The following is an 18,548-nucleotide window of genomic DNA, read 5'->3' as shown; positions in this document are numbered from 1 at the left end:
CTGCCAATCTGCCCCTTAAAGATCTTGTTGACCATCCTTTGGTAGGTTGCCCCCGCATTTTTCAGGCCAAAAGGCATGACCAAGTAGCAAAAATTTTCCTGGTCTGAATGGAATGCTGTGTATATCTCATCTCCCACTCTCATCATGATTTGATTATACCCTGAGTACGTGTCCATAAAACTCAACCTTTCGTGTCCCACGGTCGCTTCTATCAGGAGGTTTATTCTAGGGAGTGGGTATTCATCCTTGGGGCATGCCTTGTTGAGATCTGTGTAGTCCACACACATTCTCCATTTTCCATTCGGCTTTGGTACCATCACCACGTTGGCTAACCATATTGGGAATTGCTCCTCCCTGATAAAGCCAGAGGTTTTTAACTTCTCTATCTCTTCCATTCATTACGGCTTGTCGCTCTGGGGTGAAGGTCCTTCTTTTCTATTGGACCGGTTTTTTTGCTGGGTCCACATACAGGGCGTGCTCTGTAATGTAGCGAGGGATGCCTGGCATATCAGCCACTGACCAGGCAAACACGTCTTTATTCTTCCAGAGGAACGAGGTGAGCTCTCGTGCCTCTTCCTCCTTCAATAGGGACCCGATCTTTACAGTCTTCATAGGGTCCTGGTCATCGATCACGACCTCCACGAGCTCTTTAACCTGGTCGCCTCATTGGTAGCGTTGGTCACCTTCACAGTTGTCAGTAACCTCTACGGCATAGGCCGTTCCCTTGCAATTGCCCTTGATCTGCTTTAGGAAGGCCGCATGGCATTCCCGGGCTTTCTTCTGCTTAGTCCGACATTCCCCTATACCATTAGGGGTGGAAAACTTCACCTTTAAGTGTTTGGTGGAGACCACAGCTCCTAACTCGTTCAAACTTGGTCTCCCCAGGATGGCGTTGTAGGCGGTCGCAACCCGAACTACCATAAAGTTTACCCTTATAGTTTTTTGGCAGGGGACGGTCCCTACCGTAATCAAGAGTTCCACTGACCCCTCGATCGGGGTGGGTGCTCCTGAGAATCCATAAAGTGGGGTGGCCTCGGGCTTCGGCGTGCTCGGCTCGAACCCGAACTGCAAGTAGGCCTCATAGGACAGCATGTCGACTAATGCCCCTGTGTTCACTAAGATTCTGTGAACGGGCCAGTTGGCTATAACTGCCTGAACCACGATAGCATCGTCGTGTGGCCAACTTAGCCCCTCCATGTCTTCATCCAAAAATGTGATCAAGGGTTCAGTCTGTGCTTTCTTCTTAGGTACCTCGGCCACTGCCACGAACCGTACCTTCACCTTGGCCTTGCGCGATGACTCCTGCCCTGGTCCTCCCAGGATGGTGAGGATGGCAGGTGCAGTGGAGGTGTTAGCTTCGTTATCGTTCCTCCTGGCTTCCCTACAATTGTTGCTCGTTTCTTCTTGGCGATCTCGGTCATCTCCTCCTCTGGCTCTGTCATCTCTCCTTGGGTCCCTCCTTGCGGTTTTACGACCTCTGGAGTTGTCTTTCCCATCTTCTTTGATATAGCGCCTCAGATGGCCCTTTTGGATCACGTCCTCTATCTCTCTCTTCAACTGTCTGCAATCCTCGATGTCATCACCGACATCCTTGTGGAACTTGCAGTATTTCTTCTTGTTCCTATCCTTAGGCCTAGAAAACATTTACCTGGGCCATTGCAGCAAACCTCGATCGTACACCCCCATCAGGATCTTTGTCCTGCTTGTGTTAAGAGGGGTATAATCTGGGCTTTGGTCTTGGTCTGAGTTCCGATTTGACCTTGCCCTCTTGGTGTCCTCCTTCTTCTCATCCTTCTCGCTCGCTCTTTTCTTCTCTAGTGCCTTGGGATTTGCTGTCTTTCACGCCTTCATGATGTCGAACATATTGGCGTACTGGTAGCAGCGATCCAGCAACTGGGGCATGGTGGTGACCAGTTCTAGGGTGAGCAACTTCACCAAATCATGGTTGGTCACCCCGTTGTGCAAGGCATTGAACGCCATAGCGTTATCCAGGTCTTTGATTTCCAGGGCCTCGCCATTAAAGCGCATGATGTAGTCTCTGACGAACTCATTGGGTCACTGCTTTACTGCCAATAAGTTGGCTGCAGTTTTCTTTTGCTTGACGTTGCTCTAGAAGCTACTCACGAATGCCCTGGCCAACTCAGTGAAGCTTTTGATTGAGTTGGGCTTCAATTTAGCGAACCAAAGTGCCGCTGGCTCTTTCAAGGAGGTTGGGAAGGAGCGGCACGACACAACATCTGACCCATCGTAGACCGTCATCATGGCAAGTAGCTAATGTGGTTGTTGGGGTCACCCTTCCCATCATACACCTCGAAGGCGGAAGGTTTAAGACCTCGGGGGAGTTCTGCCCTCATGATCTCGGCCATGAAAGGATGTTGGTCGTGCTTGAAACTCTGCTCAGGGGCACTGCCTCTCTCTAGGGCCTCCAACTTGGTGTTTATCTCCTTGAGCTTACGGTCAAGTTCCGTCTTAGCGACCTAATCGGTAATGGAGTTAGCGTATTTGTGGCTTGCGTTCAACTCGTCCCGTAGGTCATGCCTGGGTGATCTCTGCTAGCTGATTTGCTTAGTACAAGCGTTTAAAGCTTTGGAGATATTGCGCTCTGTTCTGCTATGGGTCCTCTGATTGGTGGACACTGACTGCTCCACCACACGAGAGGGCCTACTTCTGGTGGGCAGGTTTCTGGTATGGACAATCTCTAGCGGAGGTATGTTCTCCGAGAGGGGCATGACGACCCCACCCTACTTCCAGTTGCTTGTGCTTCATCTCTCGCTGGCCTCGGGTTCTCCTATGTAGGCCTGGGGAGTACCAGTGTTGGGGGCAGGACTGGTACCGGAGGTAGGGTCACCGCAGCGGTGGATGTTAGGTTGGCTTCTCTCAGGGCCTGTAGCTCCCTAACTATCTTTCTGAGGAACTCGTTTTGATGGAGGACTTACTGCGGCAGGTCCTGGATCTGGCCACAGAGGCCAACGCATTTGGATCTATGATCATAGGGATAAATCCCTCTGGCAATGGCGGTGGGGGTGGCAGTGCCCTTCAGCCCAAGCTGATTTCTCCCCCTTCAGGCACTGTGCTCGGACCAGCCGTTCTTGTTACTGCAGGCTGGGATCTTACCACGGTTTCCACCACTGGTAACTGGGTTCCGGTGGGTGCTACAATCGTTCGTCGTAGGGTTTGCTTTCTAGCTTGCCCTCCTCCGTGGGTGCCTTTTGCCGCCCTTTGTGTTGTTTGGTTGTCCATGGCTTGTGGACTTCAGTGTTAGGGGAACGATGTTTTGTTCGCCTACCATGATCCTTAATTAACTGACTGGTAGAGATCTTAGAGGCTTGCGATTATTGTTCCCACAGACGGTGCCAATCTGTTAAGTCAAGAAACTCTCTGGAGTGCGCTCTGCCTGCAAGGCAAGATTAGCAGAGAGTACAAGGCGTCGTCAGTGATCTCACTCCGATGCCTAAGTTAGATCTTTGAGCAACAGATAATCAAGATAGAATTCAGATGATCGTAATGGGTGTTACCTCCCTTACTTAAGGTGGGTAATGGGCAGAATTGTGCCCTAATAGGAAAGCATGATTCCCAGAGTGGAGTGAGAACATTTTAGGAGTGATACATGGGATGATGTTTATCCATAAGTTCCCACTCGCCCGATTAGGCGCAACGTGGGCGAGAATCTCGGGCCGTGCTGGCTCCTGGCAATCTTTGAGTTATTATGCAAAGTATGGAGGTCGCTCCTCCTACCACTGGCTGAGGCCAGGTTGTTGCCATCTGGGTGTGGGCACGATGCCCCCAGATAGTGGCATGAGCTGGAATGCGACCTGGCACCCCGATGCGTACGTCGCTCATTGAACTCGTCCAGAATGAGTTCGTTGGCTCGTACTTAATCAGGCGTGGTCTTAGCTCTCCCTTCGCGACCTCACCAACTCATTCTCGTGGTGTTAGGTTCTTTGTCCCATCACTTATGATTGCCCATAGGAACCCTAGTGCATCCCTGTTAGGGTTTCTCCTTCCCTCATGTGTCCCATGTAATTATGAAACACAAATGGGACGAAGAAAATCATCTCTAGCCCATCACATGGAAAGAGGGATCCATCCCATACTCGAATGCATAGCGAAAATAAATCAACTCAAGTTTCTTTTGCATCCCATAAATATTTAATAATTAATAATTAATAACTAAAGGAATCAATTAAGAATTACTAACCTGGTGAGCCTCAAAGTGTTGCTCCTCCAATAGACAATGGTTCTTCCTCTAATGAGCGCTCCAAGTAAACAGATTTGAACCTCCAATGGCACTACCAAGGTTCTTCAAGCCAAACCCAAATGCGCTTAAATTCTTCAGCACAGATCTAGGTTTCTAAAACCTTAACTCTCAATTGCAGTAGAGAGAAACTAGAAGAAGAAAGAGAGAGATCACAAGAGGGAGAGAGAGAGACCAAAATGAAGGAGAGAGGGGGCTAGTCCAAAACGCAGAGCACTGCCCCTCCTACATTTTAGTCCCCTTTTATAGAGGTAGGGTTTAATTAAAATCCCTGATGAGATTTGATTAATCCCTAGGAGAGTCTGACTCTCTCTCTCTCTCTCTCTGTTTGGAAGTTCTATTTAAACTTAAAGTGCTTTAAAAAGGTGAAGAAGCAGAATCTAATAGGGAAAGTATTAATTAGTTACTTTATTTAATATTTATGGATAATTATAATTAGCACCATATCCATTAATTAAATAAAGAACCAATTAAATTAGCAAATTCCAAATAACTCTCTATATGATAACAAATTATCATATACAACCCCTCCACTAATCAACACCATCATTATGGAATCTAGGGCACGTACACATGTACTGCCAAACCCCATTCCATAGTACATGTCCATATAAGAACGTCTGTGCATCTGATCGGGTCCTGCAAAACTTGATAAAACACTTTGTTCAAAATAATCATATATAAGCTATCATTTTATGTAAAATAAATTTTTGCAAAACCATTTCCAAAACGGCACTAGATCCAGATTCTGATCTGACCATACACAAACAGTCTCAATCTTGGTGTTCCCCAATCGGGCAATGGTGACCATGTTGGGTAACTCCTTCACTCACAAAGTGTTCATGCATTCCCAGAACACCGGCTTTGACTCGCTTGAGTCTCAGTCATTGATGAACCAAAGAGTGCGATCACACTTTGCAGCGAAATGGTTCCCTTAGGCAAAGGGTGTCGGTGACACATGTCTAACCCTTCCTACATCTGACAGTAATACAAGAGGGAATCAACAAAGTAGATTCTTTGCCAACACACACATCAAACATGTGAGTACTTACATTTGTACCCTGACATCACATGTCTAGGCATACCCAATGCGACAACCATATGATAAGGGTGCCCAGCCCAAACCCTAGTCGTGACGACCATTTTAAGTAAAACTTACGGATACATAATGCTCAAAAACTTTATATCGCATGTGATGATATTAAACTAAAATGTATAAAGGTTCAATACAAAGAAGAACCGGGTTGAACCGGATCGAACCGAGTTTGATGGACACACAAGTCCAACAGTGGGGTTGCTAGAGGAATAGAGAGGATGATGGGATGGGAGGGTGGGATGGGAGTGGGATCACAGAGAAGAGAAGGGGCAGGTACAGGGGGGAGGAAAGGACGATGGGGTGGATGTTGTCGTGTTCGAAGAAGAAGAAGATTAACCATAGTAGGGGCAGCTTGCAGATGGGGTGGGTTTGCAGGGGAGGGTGGGGCAGGGTTGCGGACGAATAGAGCGGTGGGGCAAGGGTGGGTGCCACCGCGTTTACAGAAGGAGAAGACGAAGAAGACAAGAATAAAAAAAGTGAAAAAAAATAAAGTTACCAAAGTAAAATATTTATTTGTTAAGCAGCAGTAGACCCCACTTAGTTGGAGAATGGATCATCTGCACGTACCAACAGGTGAACGTACATCTCGAAGCCAATCACATTTTCATTTTGTTTCCATAAAAACCCCTCCTCCCCTTATAAATGGCAAAAACAGGATAGGAAGTTGGCTCTAACATGTACGTTCAACTGATGGTACGTGAAGAGGAATCGAACTCACTTAGTTGTGGGTAAAAGAAGAAGAGGTTGCCTGTTTTACCTCTGCCATGTGTCGATTTTATAATGTTACAGGAGAGTAACTAGTCTCATGCGCTAAGGAATTGATCTGGACTCACCCACACACGTATGACAAATCAAATTTATGAGCACTTGGACTATCCAAAACCTCTAAGGAGTTAGATCAGCCTGGATCCAAGCCTAAAAGGCTCAAGGCATGGCCCAACCCCAAAACATGGTCCAAGGACAAACCAAGTCATGCACCAAGACCTAAGGACCAGGTCTAGTCTCAAAATAGTTTCCTTGGTGATTGTTTCAACTCCTTTAGTGTTTGTTGATGTGGCAATCCTTCTCCCTTAGATTCTCTTAGCCCAAGCTCCTTCAACAGCTTCTCCCAAGAGTCTTTATTGAAGATTACAAAGAAAGCAACTCCCAAGAGTCTTCCTTGAAGACTACAAAATTCTACTAGTCCAAAAGAGTCTTCCTTGAAAACTACAAAGCTAGAAGCATCTTTTTAAAAAAAATATGTTTTCTTTTTTTGCAAGCTTATGATTTCAACTTTTGGATTGTAATTGTCTTTCTCTATGCTTTGTACTGCCTATGTAAGGCCTCCAAATATCTATAGAAGGCAGTAATCTTGTTGAATGAAATTTGTCTAAGTGCAACCCTTTGAACATAGAAGAATTCTTCCTTGAAACCTAGTAGTGTTTCACATCATCCTTTAAGAGTTGGTTCTTTCGTTGAGTCCCCTTGCATCCTTGAAGAAATTGCAACCTTTTGGTACTGCAAAACCAACCTTGAAGAGTTGATTTTGAGTCCCATATCTATCCCATAGCAAAAAACAAAAAAAAAAAAAAAGTAAAAAACAGAGTTGTAGAATTTCATTTCCAGGGTTTGGATTTGTAGAGAGGGTCTGTGTTCTCAGCTCGATTTCACCAATCTATAGGAAGAGTCTGATGAAGTCACTTTCCAATGGTCCCTTTTTTAAATCCTTTTATAATTCCTAAGAGCCAACGACTCTTTTTCTCTTCTCCCCTCCCTCTACCCTCTCTTTCCTCATCCCCTTTAAATATGTATTTGTTTATTTTAAAAAATGGTTTTTGAATATTATTTTCTATTTATGAACTTCAAGTTCCTTAGAGAGTTGAGTGAATCCTCTTGTTGGGTTGAGTAAATCCCCATCTATTGTATGGTTTTGTTCTCATTAGTAAAATATTTTTCATTCTGTTCTTTAAATTCTGCTTCCCTTTTTATTTAAACTTGACCTACATCAATTTGGTATCAGAGCAGGTTTCGATCATGGAGCTTGTTCATCTTCACAATGCGAAGAGAAAGGAGAAACCACCGTACAACTGCAGTACAAGAAGTTACATTACGAGATGCAGTGAATCAATTACGAAAAGAAAATGATAACCTCTAACAAATGATGCAAGAAATTTTACTACAGCTTCCAAGGATGGCTTCAACAAGTCATCCATCGGCTTCAACAATTGGTATGGAACTAGCTTTCTACATCCCCGAATAACGTCAGGATGACGATCGTGATGCTTCTTCAAGTTCTACTTCAGTTCAATCTCAACAAGCACATCCGCAAACTCTTTGGGTGGTTGAATGATTGGCATGGGCTTTGGAAAAATCTGACAAAAGCATTTAGGTGGATGTGAGCGACTTTGACTGTAAATTTGATCCTGAACTCTAGGTTGATTGGGTTTGTCACACCTCAAACCACCTCCTAGGAGGAATGAGCCGGTGATCCGGATATCCTACAATATCCGCCAATCCACCAGGATCCAGAAGCAGTACTTACATGTCACAAACCACACCAAAAGAGGTATATAGACAAATAAAGTATAACAGAGTGCATCAGAATACAAAAACTACCCAAAAGATGAAATCCCAAGTACCTATGTTATATTATATATATATCCATTTATGCTCAAAAGTACAATATCTTGATAATTATATATCCAACAGAAGGAAGCTTATATAATCACAAGGTCTTCACAGGACTGCAGAGTATGAAAGGTCAACATTTCCATCAATAGCTTCATCGCCCATTTGTAAATCAGTACCTGCAAAATCACCTAAAAAGAAAGATTCCATGAGGAATGAGTTCTACTGAGCCAAATGAGTGAGTAATAAATCATACATGCAAATGCAACATAATGATCCTATATGCATAAGATCAGATTTTATTATCTAGTCCACCTAACATCACAATCTAAGTTACTAGGTAAGTACTACTACAATCCCTGATACATGTATCCCTGGTGCGGGCTTCTAACCCCTTCCTGTGATACACCCATTGAGTTATCGGAGAAGACCAGTCGGCTCCGGCATCCCTTCCCAAGGTCAGCCCGACTAGCCCCCTAGATTACCACTGTGCTACCATCAGCCCTATTAACTGATGGGCCAACAAACATCACCTGTCCTAGTGACCCGATGAGCCAAACTGACTGAGCAATGCCCCTCAGGACATTGGCTTCACACATTTTTTTTATCCAACATCTTAACCCCTTTTGGTAAGAGTTTGTAGTACGAGTAGTGATAAACCCTAGTCGCATGTTTCTATATGACATCGTATGAGTTGAGTGGTGCCGTCCATATCCCATTCTATGGGCCACCACACTGCTCATTTCCAAGTCAGCTATGACATATAATCTAGCAATTTTAAGTATGAAATGTACAGTGCTCTCGCATCCCATACTACAACACACCATACCCTTCATTTCCAAGCCAAATACGGCATCTAGTCTAACGAGTTCAATAATATGCCTTTTACCATAACATAGCATCTTAACATTTTCATTCACAGTTCCAGAATTTGAAGATAAGAATTTAAAGGAAATGAAATAAGACATTCATTTATGATAAGATAACACACAGTAGTATTATACCTACATGAATGACATATTCCCACTCACCTTGGCTAAGATCTACTTGTTCAAAAGATTGTCGATTCTTAAAAGAACTCTGATACGCATCGCCAGGCAAGTTGTTATAGCCTAAGGTTAATTAAATCAAAGCAATTATCAATAAGTGTTTACAATAGTCAAGGATTCTAGGGGTACCCTTGGTTTAGGTTTTAAACCAAGGCTAGACTCAATTCTAGAAAGACAGCAGCAGTGGTCGATCCAATCGACCCGTGGGGATCGACCGGTAGTGCTGGAAGCAGCAAAACTAAAAAGGATGTATGGATTTGAACATGGCTTCCCACCACAAGGCTTTCAAGTGTGGTTCTAAGTATTCCTCATAGTGTGGTCAAGTTTTTAATCAAGGATTAGTTCTAGTTGATTGGACTGGTTGATCCAATCAACCCGAGTGAATCAACCTGTCACCCAAAGGAAGCAACAGGGCATGGTTTGCTATTTAGTTTACATAAATGTCCTCCCATATGATGTTTCAGGCCATGGGGTTGGTTAGGTTCAGATCTGGCTCAAGTTTCTGGTAGTAGTCGATTGGTACTGGTCCATCCAATCGACCAGTGACTGTACAACTCAAGAAATCTAAAAGTTTTCACTATATAGGCTTGGTTCTACTGATCTATGGCTACTAAGGATGATCAGGGAGCATAGGTAGGTTATTTCTATGGTAAACATCATATTCCAAAAGAAAAATTAACATGCATGGGGTTTTGGGATCTATGGTTCACATAGCCAACATGCATGGGGTTTCTTACACAAGGCTCAACAGAATTCATATATGGGAGGGTTTAAATTACTTGATAATAGTTCTATTACAAGTAATAGGCCTTGGATTCAACATGCATTCAAGGTAATACCAGCTCTACTTCACAAGACTAAGATTTAAACCATTTTCCAACATGCCAGGTAGTTCTACATAGATTAAATAGGAATCTACAGAAGTTTAAGCATAGAAGAATGCTTATGCAAGGTCTAGAAGGATAAATTCACACATGCATGTCAAGATCCTAGGCCTAACATAAAGAAAACATTGAATGACCTCAAGTAACAAGATAGTCCATAGGTTGTATAACAGAATCAGAAGGGAACATGCTCAACTCCTAGGAGCAGCTAGGGAACTAAGGAATAATCGATGGGGAAAGGGTTTACCTTGATGATCTCAAGTACAAGGAGTGATCCAAGCTTCCTCCTCCTTTCTCTTCTCTTTCTCTCCTTCTTCTCCAACAAAATGAATAGGGCTAATTTCTAAAGTTTAAGTTGGCTTATATAGGGGTCAGACTTAGGATCTTTTTGGTTAGTGTAGGTTTTATGAAAAACACACATTCTATAGCTTATTTTATAGCATATAGGCCTAGAAGTGGGCTAGTTAGAGTACGGGGAGATGATCCGGGGTGCGAGACATTGGGCCTCACACAACAGAAGTGGAAATTACATGGATCAGCAGTACTAGTTGATCAGACTGGTTGATCTGGATCGACCAGTGTGGATCGACCAGAGACAGCAACAGCAGGAAAGTCTGGGTTTGAAGTTGAATTTCAGCTCACTTAGAGGGAGAATGGTTTTTTCTAAGTAAATGAAGCCATATGAGTCTAGTTTCTAACAAATCAAGAATCAAGGCAATCAAGGTTCACATGGTTGATTTATGTCCTTTTAACTAAACAGGGTTCAATCTACCAAGATAGAAGAATTCGATCCATGACAGCAACTTGAAGTGAAATTCCATATCACCTAGAGACAGAATTGGACAATGGTTCCTTCTAATAAAATGGATCTCTATGAATCTAGTTTCTAAAAAAATTGGAATCAAAACATATGAGGTTTAGATGCTAAAGTTATGTCATTTTAATTAAACATAGGTCAATCTACCAGAGTAGCAAAATTTGACATTCGAGTTGGGGTTTAACCTACATATATGGAATTGAGTTCTCATCAACAAATCAACATGCAAGCTGATGTTTGGTCTAGAAATGCTTAAAGTCAAACATTCAAGATGATGAAGTCCAACATTAGTTTAACCTAGAATTAGGATTAGGTCCTATGGTTGGGTCTTAACATGCATGCAAAGGAATTGGGTTCCAATCCCATAGATTATAAGTTAAATCACATGTTGACATGTTAGACAGTAATTTCATGGCTTTAAATCTGCAATAAATCTTAGTGCTAAGTTAAGTATAGGAAAATGAAGTGGAAGGAAGGAATTTGCTAGGTTAAAGCTTTACCTAGAAAATGGAAAGTAATTTGATGAGTTCCTCAACTGCATTTCACTTATACAAACTCAATTGGCAGCCCAAGCGCCAACTCCTCCATCCTCTCCTTCTTCTTTTCTTTGCTTAGGTTGTACATTGGGTGGTGAATTGTACAATTGCAAGGAGTTGGTGTTTGCCTTCTTAACTGTATGTAGGTCTTCGCGAATGGGCTTACGTCCTTTATCTCGACCACTCAGTCAATGCTGCACAAGGTACTAGTAGCTATGACCTCGGGTTTCAGACTTACAACTGAAAATTCAACTGAAAATTCAAATTAGCCTAAATTTTTGGGCACAGATATAACAGGGTTGCTTCTATTGAAACTTTTTTTAAATGGAAGATTTGTTGGAGGAGAGAAAAGTTGATTTTGTGGCCACAAAACATAAGGTTCATGAATGGTTTGATGGTGACAATTTCAACAAAATCGAGAAAGGAGAGCTCTTTGTCAAATTAATACTTGGATGGATATAAAAGAAAGATTAGATGAGAATTTTTTTTTTTTTTTTTTTTTGCTAAAAGGATTCATTGAAAGATAAGAAGAAAAAAGAAGACAAAAGAAGAAAATACATAACATCAAAACCTATTCCCAGGCAAAAGACTTAAAGAGAAGTAGACCCACCTACAGATATGCCATCAGTAGAATCTGCTCCCCCCCTCCTAACCGAATCTGAATCTGGGCATTGACATTGCATCATTCCCAAGTTCCTCAGAAATGTGTCTTGGGAAGTGAATCATGTACTCTGAAGACCTTGATTTTGTGGCATCTTTCACCAAATAATCTGCGATGTGGTTCACCTCTCTGTAATAGTGTGTGATCTTCCAAGGGATCGAGATCAAGAACAGTTGAAGGAAGTTTCAATCTTGAAGAGCAAACCAGTGATTGCCCTAGATTAAATTGCAAGGACAACCGAAGTAGAATCTGATTCAATCCACAAGCCAAGAACATTAAGCTCCTTTGCTTTAAGAAGTCCCTCCATCAGACTAGCAAACTTGGCTTAAAAAATAGTCTTAATTCCCAAAAATAACTTGAATGAAAAAATCACTTTACCATTATAATCGCGAATTACCCCACCTGCACCAGATCTGCCAAGATTGCCTAGGCAGCTTGTTATACCCGCGCCTGAAATGCACCCTAAATTTCTAGGCCAACTTGAATTTTCATTGGTTGGTGTTGCGATGCTACCAACTGTCAACACCTGTGGCCTTGGGCCATGACAGTCAAGGGAAAGTTTGAACTAAAGGATGGGAACCCAATTTTGGTAAGAACTGAGATCACTCAAAGGTAAGCTGTTAACCCTAAAAGTTATGTATATATACCCTCCTTAAAGTCCTTGAAGTACGGGTCAAGGCTTGGAAACTTTACTGTTCTTATTTAGCATTTTCCGCAGGAACGGATTTGCGAACGGACCCACTATTGATGAGTCTGTTCGAAAGTCCATTCATGCTATTAAGTCCTTTTGTGAAGGAAACCTTGTGGGACCCACTTGTCCCGCATCCCAGACATTGTGTGGGTGTTCCTGGGCATTGTGGACCCCACCCCTATCTTTCCCTTGCATTGTTGATCCATGTAAGTGGGCCCATAAGGCTTAACTTAATCAAATAATGAGTTTTTATAAGATTGGTTATAACCAAACAGGCCCTAAGGGGGGCTCACTTATTATAAATAGACTTTGGGCTCTATTCATTGAGTTGTTAACACTCTAACCTACTAAGAACCAATTGGAAGAAGAGAAGCAAGAAAGGAGAGGAAGAAGGGGGGAAAGAAGGAAGAGAAGGTGGAAGTGTGAGGCTGCCCTTTGGAGGATTGTCCTTGGGATCTACCCTTACATAAGTAAGCTCTCTCTCTCTCTCTCTCCCCGCTATATTAAGGGAACTTAAAGCCCTCTTAGACCGAACTTGACCTAGGGTTCCTTTTGGAACCCAAGTTGAATCATGGACTATTAATGGTTCTAATATGAGCTAGTAATCATTAATTTGAAAACCCACTGACCCTCACTCATATTGGGTTTAAGGTTAATCCCTTGAACCCTAGGACCAAATCCTTGGGATCCAAATCCTTGAGTCTCTTATGGCTCTAGCTTAGCAAACATTAATTTGGTTTTATTGTATCATTGGCACTTGTGTGCATAACCCAAAAACTCCCTTAATAATGAAAACCCAAACCTAGGATTGTAGAATGAATCATTTCTTTTCCAAGATAAGGTGTTGGATATGGTAGTAAGGCCCTAAAGGACCTTAGGACCACATCCCCCTAGCCATTAAGACTTTAGAACCCAAAGAAATGAGTTGGGAAGGTTAACACCTTCAGAATCTAGGTTTTGCCCCAAATGGATTCATGACTGGACCCAATTATCGGGAGTCCATTCGAAAATCCATTCCAATTTCTGAAGCTTCTGCTTCTCTTAACTAAGAATGGAATCACGAACGGATTCACATAAGTGCCTCCGTTCGTAAATCCATTCGTTGCGAACTGTTTGACCTCTTCTCACTATTTTGACCATAACTTGGTCTATACATATCACATCAATGCGATTAAAATTGAATTGTAAACTAAACTTCCAGGGCTACATTTCATATGAAGAAACTTCTGACCAAATTGGAGTGGAAGATCCTCCAAAGTGGATCCAAACCTGGCTGATGTGTTTTAACAGCAAAGGTTAGAATTGAATCTGTTTACCCCGGTGACCTCAAACCTAGGGTTCCACTTGGAAGGTAGGACCTTGATAGGGTGTTTGAGCTCATGGGTAAGGCTATGCCTTCTAATTACAACATTAAAAACCCCATTTGCCACCATTATTGCTGACTTGGGATTCATTCATCCTAAAACCTAGAACTTGATCGTTGGGGATTCAACCCCTTGAGACCTTTAGGTCCCATGAATGGGTTATGACATTGTAATCTTAGAAGACCTTAAGCTACCCTCCCCTAAGCCTTGAAACTATAAAATCCATAAAGAATGGGTTGGGGAAATAAAGATTTGATGAACCACTATTTTCGGGATTTACCAACGGATCCACATGAGTGGGTTACGTTCAAAAATCCAGTCATACTCTTTTGCTATTTTATGAACTTAAACCTTGGGGACTCTTCATGGGACACACCTACACCTTCTAACACTATGTTCACATATCCCTAGGCTATATAACTAATATGGGGGAATGTATACCAAGGTGATCTTTAGAGAACACTTCAGACCTAACGCGAACTATTGGTGAATGGGTTTGGGTAATTGTTTGGGTATGCTATTATTAATTGTATATGTACCATGCTACTTGCATTCATTACTAAGCATGAATTGCATACTTTATCTTACTTGATTGATATGATGATGTTGTGAATGTATTCTATCTTTGCATCGGGTTACGATGCTGGGAAGTACTGGTACTAGAACCCCAGAAATGTGTATGATCTTTTATTGCTTGTTATATTGGCCTGTATTTGCCGTGTCGAGCTGGTACCCGAGTGCTAGATGGTCTGGAATGTTGATGCATTCAGAATACCTCTCGAGACAATAGGATTTCCATGTAGTATATCTGTGGCTAAGTTTTGTTTCCCCTATGCTATGATCCTTACCAGCAGGGGTTTAGGTGTTAGGTGATCAGGGCTCCCTGCTACCTGTGGGGGAGAGAGGTCAGGTCAGGGATGATAACTAATCATCAGAGTTTGCCTCTGGATGGTTTTGGTGGCTTCAACCGGCGTGGGCCCTCTAGTAACAATTGATTTTTCACGGTGGTGATAATATAAGTGACCCATGGTGTCTCCCGAGTTGTTATAGTAGCATATACCAACGGACTTAGATTTTTTGTGTCGTGGAAAAAGAGATAATAATAAATGCATCATGGACTATATGTGAACTTCTTGTATGTGCATTCCCCATTCCCTCATTGGGCTCAGTGGAGCTTACCCCTCATTGTGCAACCTTTTTTTAGATGCGTGCAGACGATGCTTAAGGGTATTCTTCTGTTGATTATGATTCATTCAGAGTCGGTGACCTAGGACTCTGATGCTGGGCGTACATTTGAAGACTGTGCCATTAGGGCACAATTTTATCTTTTGTTATTTTGTTTACCATTTGCTTTGTATAAATTGGTAATACTACTGCTGTTTCAGTTTTCAGTTAATCTTTTGGGTTAAAATATAATATATTAAGTTATCTGTCATATAGACTCTGAATCCCTTTTTTTTTATTGTAAACGCTTCCACTAACTTTTGATCCTTTTGGAAAGGTAATATTTCTTTGCTTCCGTACTCAAATATTATTGTGATGATTATATTAGTTTTGACTGTGATTTAGAACACGGCATCTGTGATCCTGGAGGTGATGTGGGATGATGCATGTCATCCCAATCATACCATTTTATTGTACTTTATCCCTTGTCGGGATGGTGGTGTGACACAGCTCCCGTCCACATTGAGTTTCATCCATGGGGGTGGAGGTTTACACCAAATCATCTCAATGATTTGTTTTGGAAGAGTGGGAATAACCGGTAGGCCTAAACTTCTACAACCCATCAAGTCCTCCACCGACTTAGCGGCACCTTTTAAGTTGAGATTTGCCTCCTGGAGATCCCTTTTGGTTCTCACAAAAAGTTGAGATGTAGACCTGGATCTATCATCATGTCGCCTCCTATTTATTTCCCACCAAATATTACAAGGTAACAAAATCAAACCCGCCTCCCAAGGGGACTTCAGGTTTATGCCATGAGATTTTCTCATCCAACATAAAATCAGGTCATGGAGGGAATTGAACTGCTTTCATGAAAAGCCAAAGCAAGTTGTGAACAAACGCCAAAGACTGGTTGAGAAGGTGCACTCTAAAAAAATATGATATAGAGATTTGCCTACCACTCCACACAAATTGCATTTTGAGGCAAGGAGAATACCTTTAGAGCAAACTTTGTCATTAGTAGGAAGCTTCCCATGAAAAAATCTCCATCCAAATGTTGCTTAGCGAGGTAAAAGGCAGTTTCTCCAAAGGAGAGAAAACCAAGGAACTTGGGGGTGTCTCAACTGGATTTCCTTCTAAGCAGATCACACACTGAAAATGCCAGTAAGAGTGAGAGTCCACATGCATTTATCATTAATGTCAAAGTGAGGAATTTTCACCATTTTTGCAGTTGTGACAATGTCTGTTGTTCACAAGTGGAGACTGAGATGGAGGGGGGGTGAAGTAGTGTACTCAAAAACTTTTTTCCTCAACCTGTTGATGCCCCAACACTTAACACAACCACTAAATTGTCCACTCAAATGCACAAACACACACAACCAACACTGCAATGCTGGAAGCCTCTCATTGTTGCTCAGAGCTGTCATACTGTGTTGGCACTCAACCATACAACCATATACGTTACGAGAGACCCTCACTGTTGGCACATAAAATCACACAGTCATGTACATACCCCAGCCTGACTGTCAAAGGATCTACCAAGTGTGTACACCCATCCTGCAATAGAGCACTCCAATATCCAACATACATACACAAATAATAATGGGCATCCACAACACAAGATGTACATGCTTCGACAAGTTGCCTACGTGCACGGAGTAATACCCAAACTTAGGCTCAGCATTTACTCACTACTAGTCTTCAACTGCAATCAATAGTTCAGATCCTACACCTGCTTTAATCCATGATAATTAAAGGCAAGGGCAAGCTACCCCAATGGTGTTTCAGTCATAGTTGTGACTCAGGACACCTTGCCTACTTCAACCCCTAATGTATAGAGGCAAGGGTGTTACCCCCAATGGCTTCCCAACACCCATTGGTAACCCAAATAAAAAATTGGGCTTATAACAATGCCCTACAATGAAAGCACATCTAGCATAGGTCTATGGCAGTAATTAAACCTATCTAGCATATAAAGTGAATACAAAGAAATAATGACAAAGCCAATGGTAAAGAAAAGCTCAATATGCTGAGTCAACAAGGTCTGGTATCCTAAGAAGCTCGATGGTTGAAATCCAGCTTCAGAGAAGTTCCCTGGCAATGGTGGACCTTCACAGAGAGGTCCTGGCAGTAGACAATCCCTCACTCTCAATTTTTTCTTCCTTGGTGTTTTTACAAACACCTTGAGTGCACAAACATACACACATTTTCCCCTTTTCATTCTTCTTCTTCCTCCCTTCTCTTTTCTTTCCTTCTTTCTCTTATGTGTTAGTTTATGTGGATGGCATCATTATCACCAGTAGCAAAACTGACCACATTACTAGTCTCCTTGCCCAGTTAGCCTCCATATTTGCTATAAAAGATCTAGGCCCACTCCATTTCTTTCTTAGAATTGAGGTTCAATCTAACCCTACCTGTTACATTTCAGATATCCTTAACAGAGTAGGGATGATGGACTGTAAGTGTGTAACACCACCCATGTCCTTGACCATGAAATTATCTACTCAAGGGAGTGCTCCTATGTTCGATGCCACACACTACCGCTATTATATCCGCACCCGAACATCGAATGTAGGTCCAAAATCCAGAGAATCCAAGGTCATGTCCACTAGCAACCCATTGACCGGGTAATCATCCAAGAGGAAGGAAGTTCAGTGGTAACATCTTATATACCAACTAGGAGGCAAACACCACCCCCATGCAGCTGTTCTGTGCATCAACTGATGCACAGTGATCGAATCGTTGAACCAATAAAAAATTAATCCTAACTAACATTAATACAGTGGAAAGTAAGGGTATTGAACTATGGGGAACAGAGGCTAAGTTGCACGAAATCAAATCAAGTCTAAGGTTAAACTAAAAATGTAAAATAATTAATTTGAAGCCAACACTATCAACTGATTAAAGCGAATAAAAGATGGAGAGAAAATACTGTTTTTAGGTTGAATCAATGATAAGCACATTTATGTGTGAAATCTTAGAGCCATAAAGCATGCATTTTTATACTTAGAACGAAACTACTCGAGGTTTTATTTGTGTTTTTAGGTTTTAGGTGAATTCTTATGAAAATAGAGCAAATGATGCTAAGGATCCATTTTTAAGCTATTTAGTGGTGTTTGGTAGTAGCCGGAAGCGCCCAGGAGTCGAGAAAATCAAGTTTGGATTGAGCATTGAAAGAATCATGCCAATTAGTCAAATTTGAATATGATTATAGTGGGCCCCTTAGCATAATTTTGAGGTATTAATAGTATGAATACGTTGTTCATCGAGTCAGCTTTGCAACGGTTCAAACGGCACTTGATTCCGAGTTGAAACGAAGAAGTTACGGCCGTTTCTGTGGATAGGAGTTTATTTGTAATTATTGACAGTCGGCCGGAGACAAAGTAAAGCAGAAGTTCGGATTTTAGGTGCCTTAGCGCAATTATCA

At 42.1% G+C, this 18,548-nt stretch overlaps 1 protein-coding gene across 1 annotated transcript; it reads right to left on the bottom strand.

Moving 5' to 3' along the window:
• Positions 1-663: 663 nt before the first annotated feature.
• Positions 664-1,644, bottom strand: LOC122638872. Its single transcript, XM_043831721.1, has one exon. The coding sequence runs from the start codon at positions 1,642-1,644 to the stop codon at positions 664-666; it is 981 nt and encodes a 326-aa protein (XP_043687656.1).
• Positions 1,645-18,548: the final 16,904 nt, after the last annotated feature.

This window comes from Telopea speciosissima, chromosome 9 (genome assembly GCF_018873765.1).
Source record: "Telopea speciosissima isolate NSW1024214 ecotype Mountain lineage chromosome 9, Tspe_v1, whole genome shotgun sequence".
Taxonomy (NCBI): Eukaryota; Viridiplantae; Streptophyta; class Magnoliopsida; order Proteales; family Proteaceae; genus Telopea; species Telopea speciosissima.
This window is presented reverse-complemented; position numbering and strand designations above follow the sequence as displayed.

Bases quoted from the DNA above. Each gene is read 5' to 3' on its own strand.
- LOC122638872 (XM_043831721.1), bottom strand. From the start codon at position 1,644: ATGTTTTCTAGGCCTAAGGATAGGAACAAGAAGAAATACTGCAAGTTC.